Source organism: Pygoscelis adeliae, unplaced genomic scaffold (assembly GCF_000699105.1).
Source record: "Pygoscelis adeliae isolate BGI_AS28 unplaced genomic scaffold, ASM69910v1 Scaffold27, whole genome shotgun sequence".
NCBI classification, from domain to species: domain Eukaryota; kingdom Metazoa; phylum Chordata; class Aves; order Sphenisciformes; family Spheniscidae; genus Pygoscelis; species Pygoscelis adeliae.
The window spans coordinates 7728041-7729424 of NW_008825410.1; the positions used below are offsets into that span (position 1 = coordinate 7728041).

A 1384-nucleotide genomic window follows, 5' to 3' on the forward strand; every position below is an offset into this window, starting at 1 on the left:
AAGCTCGGGTCCTGCAAAAACACTCTCCTCTCTCCTCATAGGGTGCTTCTGATTGAATATGCACTGTACATCACTGTAATTTGTCATGCAGTTTTGTGCCTGATTTAATCACTGTTAGAATGCTGCATTTTTCTCTTTGCAAGATATATTTATGATTGCGTATACCTGACTTTGAAGCACTGCATTTTCTGTGTGATGGATTTGTTCAGCTGTATCCGGGGTGAAATGATAGAAGCCCTTGCTTTGCTTAAATGATTTCTTATATTCATACTGAAACAAAAAAATCCAACAATGTTTTCACAAACAAAATCCAGAAGGTTTTGCAATTTAAATACCATTTAAAATAACTATGAGAGAAACAGCATAAAAGAAACTATATTTTAGGCCTCCCAATTCAGGAGTTCCACTGCTAAATTTGAATTTAGAATACTGTGATGAAATGAAAAAAGAATATGATAAAAAATAACTTTTGTAAGTTCCTAGAGAAAACACTTGTCCTGCTCATCCAAAAGTCAAATGTTTATGTTCGCTAAAAAATGACCATTATTATTTACATTTGAAGTGCAGAGGAACACATATGATGGTCTGCGTTTGCCTCCTAGTGGAAATAATTATAAATGTCACACAACAAAATCACTTCTGTAGTGGAAACTAAAATTATCTCCATCTATAGATACAGACTTTCTACTTTTACTCCATTCCTCAACTAATGGAACAAAATTTAAGAAAAAAAACAATTCTATAAAATCAAATGAGGTAAATTGCACAAGCTTTTGCTACACTAAACTACAGGCACGAGATTCAGTCTCTTAAGTCTTATTTATTCACCCTGTTCCATAAAATGAAACACATCTAAGTTCCCTTTTGTTTTAGCCTGTAGTTCATTAGCATCTCGAAGTCTCTACAATAGGAGCAGATTTAAAATGTGCAAAACAATAAACTAGCTGTTGTACATATATCAGTGTTTTTAATTTTATGTCTCCATAGTTCATGCCAAAGAGAATTACATGTATACCACATGAGGGGAAAGTTTCACCTTGTGAACTCTCTTCCTCATCAAAATAAAGAAAATAGGATGATTTTGACCTGTCAGAATCAGTCTATTTGTGTCCAAACATGCCCATCAAACTTTCCTCTTAACTGCTAGAATTTATTCCCATGGAAGTTGACGTATAACAGCTTTGCATTGGTATTATAGTATATGTGTTTCATAAAGTTGCATACACTTCTACACTCTAGGTCAATCAGCAAACCAGTTCAATCAACCATATTAGTTTATGAGTTTAATTAACCATATAGGTTACAATGTATCACACCGAGGCAGATGTAGCTATGTCACACAAAAGATGAAGAGAAGCATAAAGTTCAAAGAAGAAGGGTGTAC

At 33.8% G+C, this 1384-nt stretch overlaps 1 protein-coding gene across 1 annotated transcript in view; it reads right to left on the minus strand.

Moving 5' to 3' along the window:
- Positions 1-1384, minus strand: part of NEBL (nebulette) — a 98593-nt gene that overhangs the window by 62278 nt on the left and 34931 nt on the right. Inside the window, exon 10 of the mRNA XM_009330561.1 lies at positions 166-270. Within this exon, the coding sequence (XP_009328836.1) occupies positions 166-270 (105 nt within the window). The remainder of the gene's footprint in view (positions 1-165; positions 271-1384) is intronic.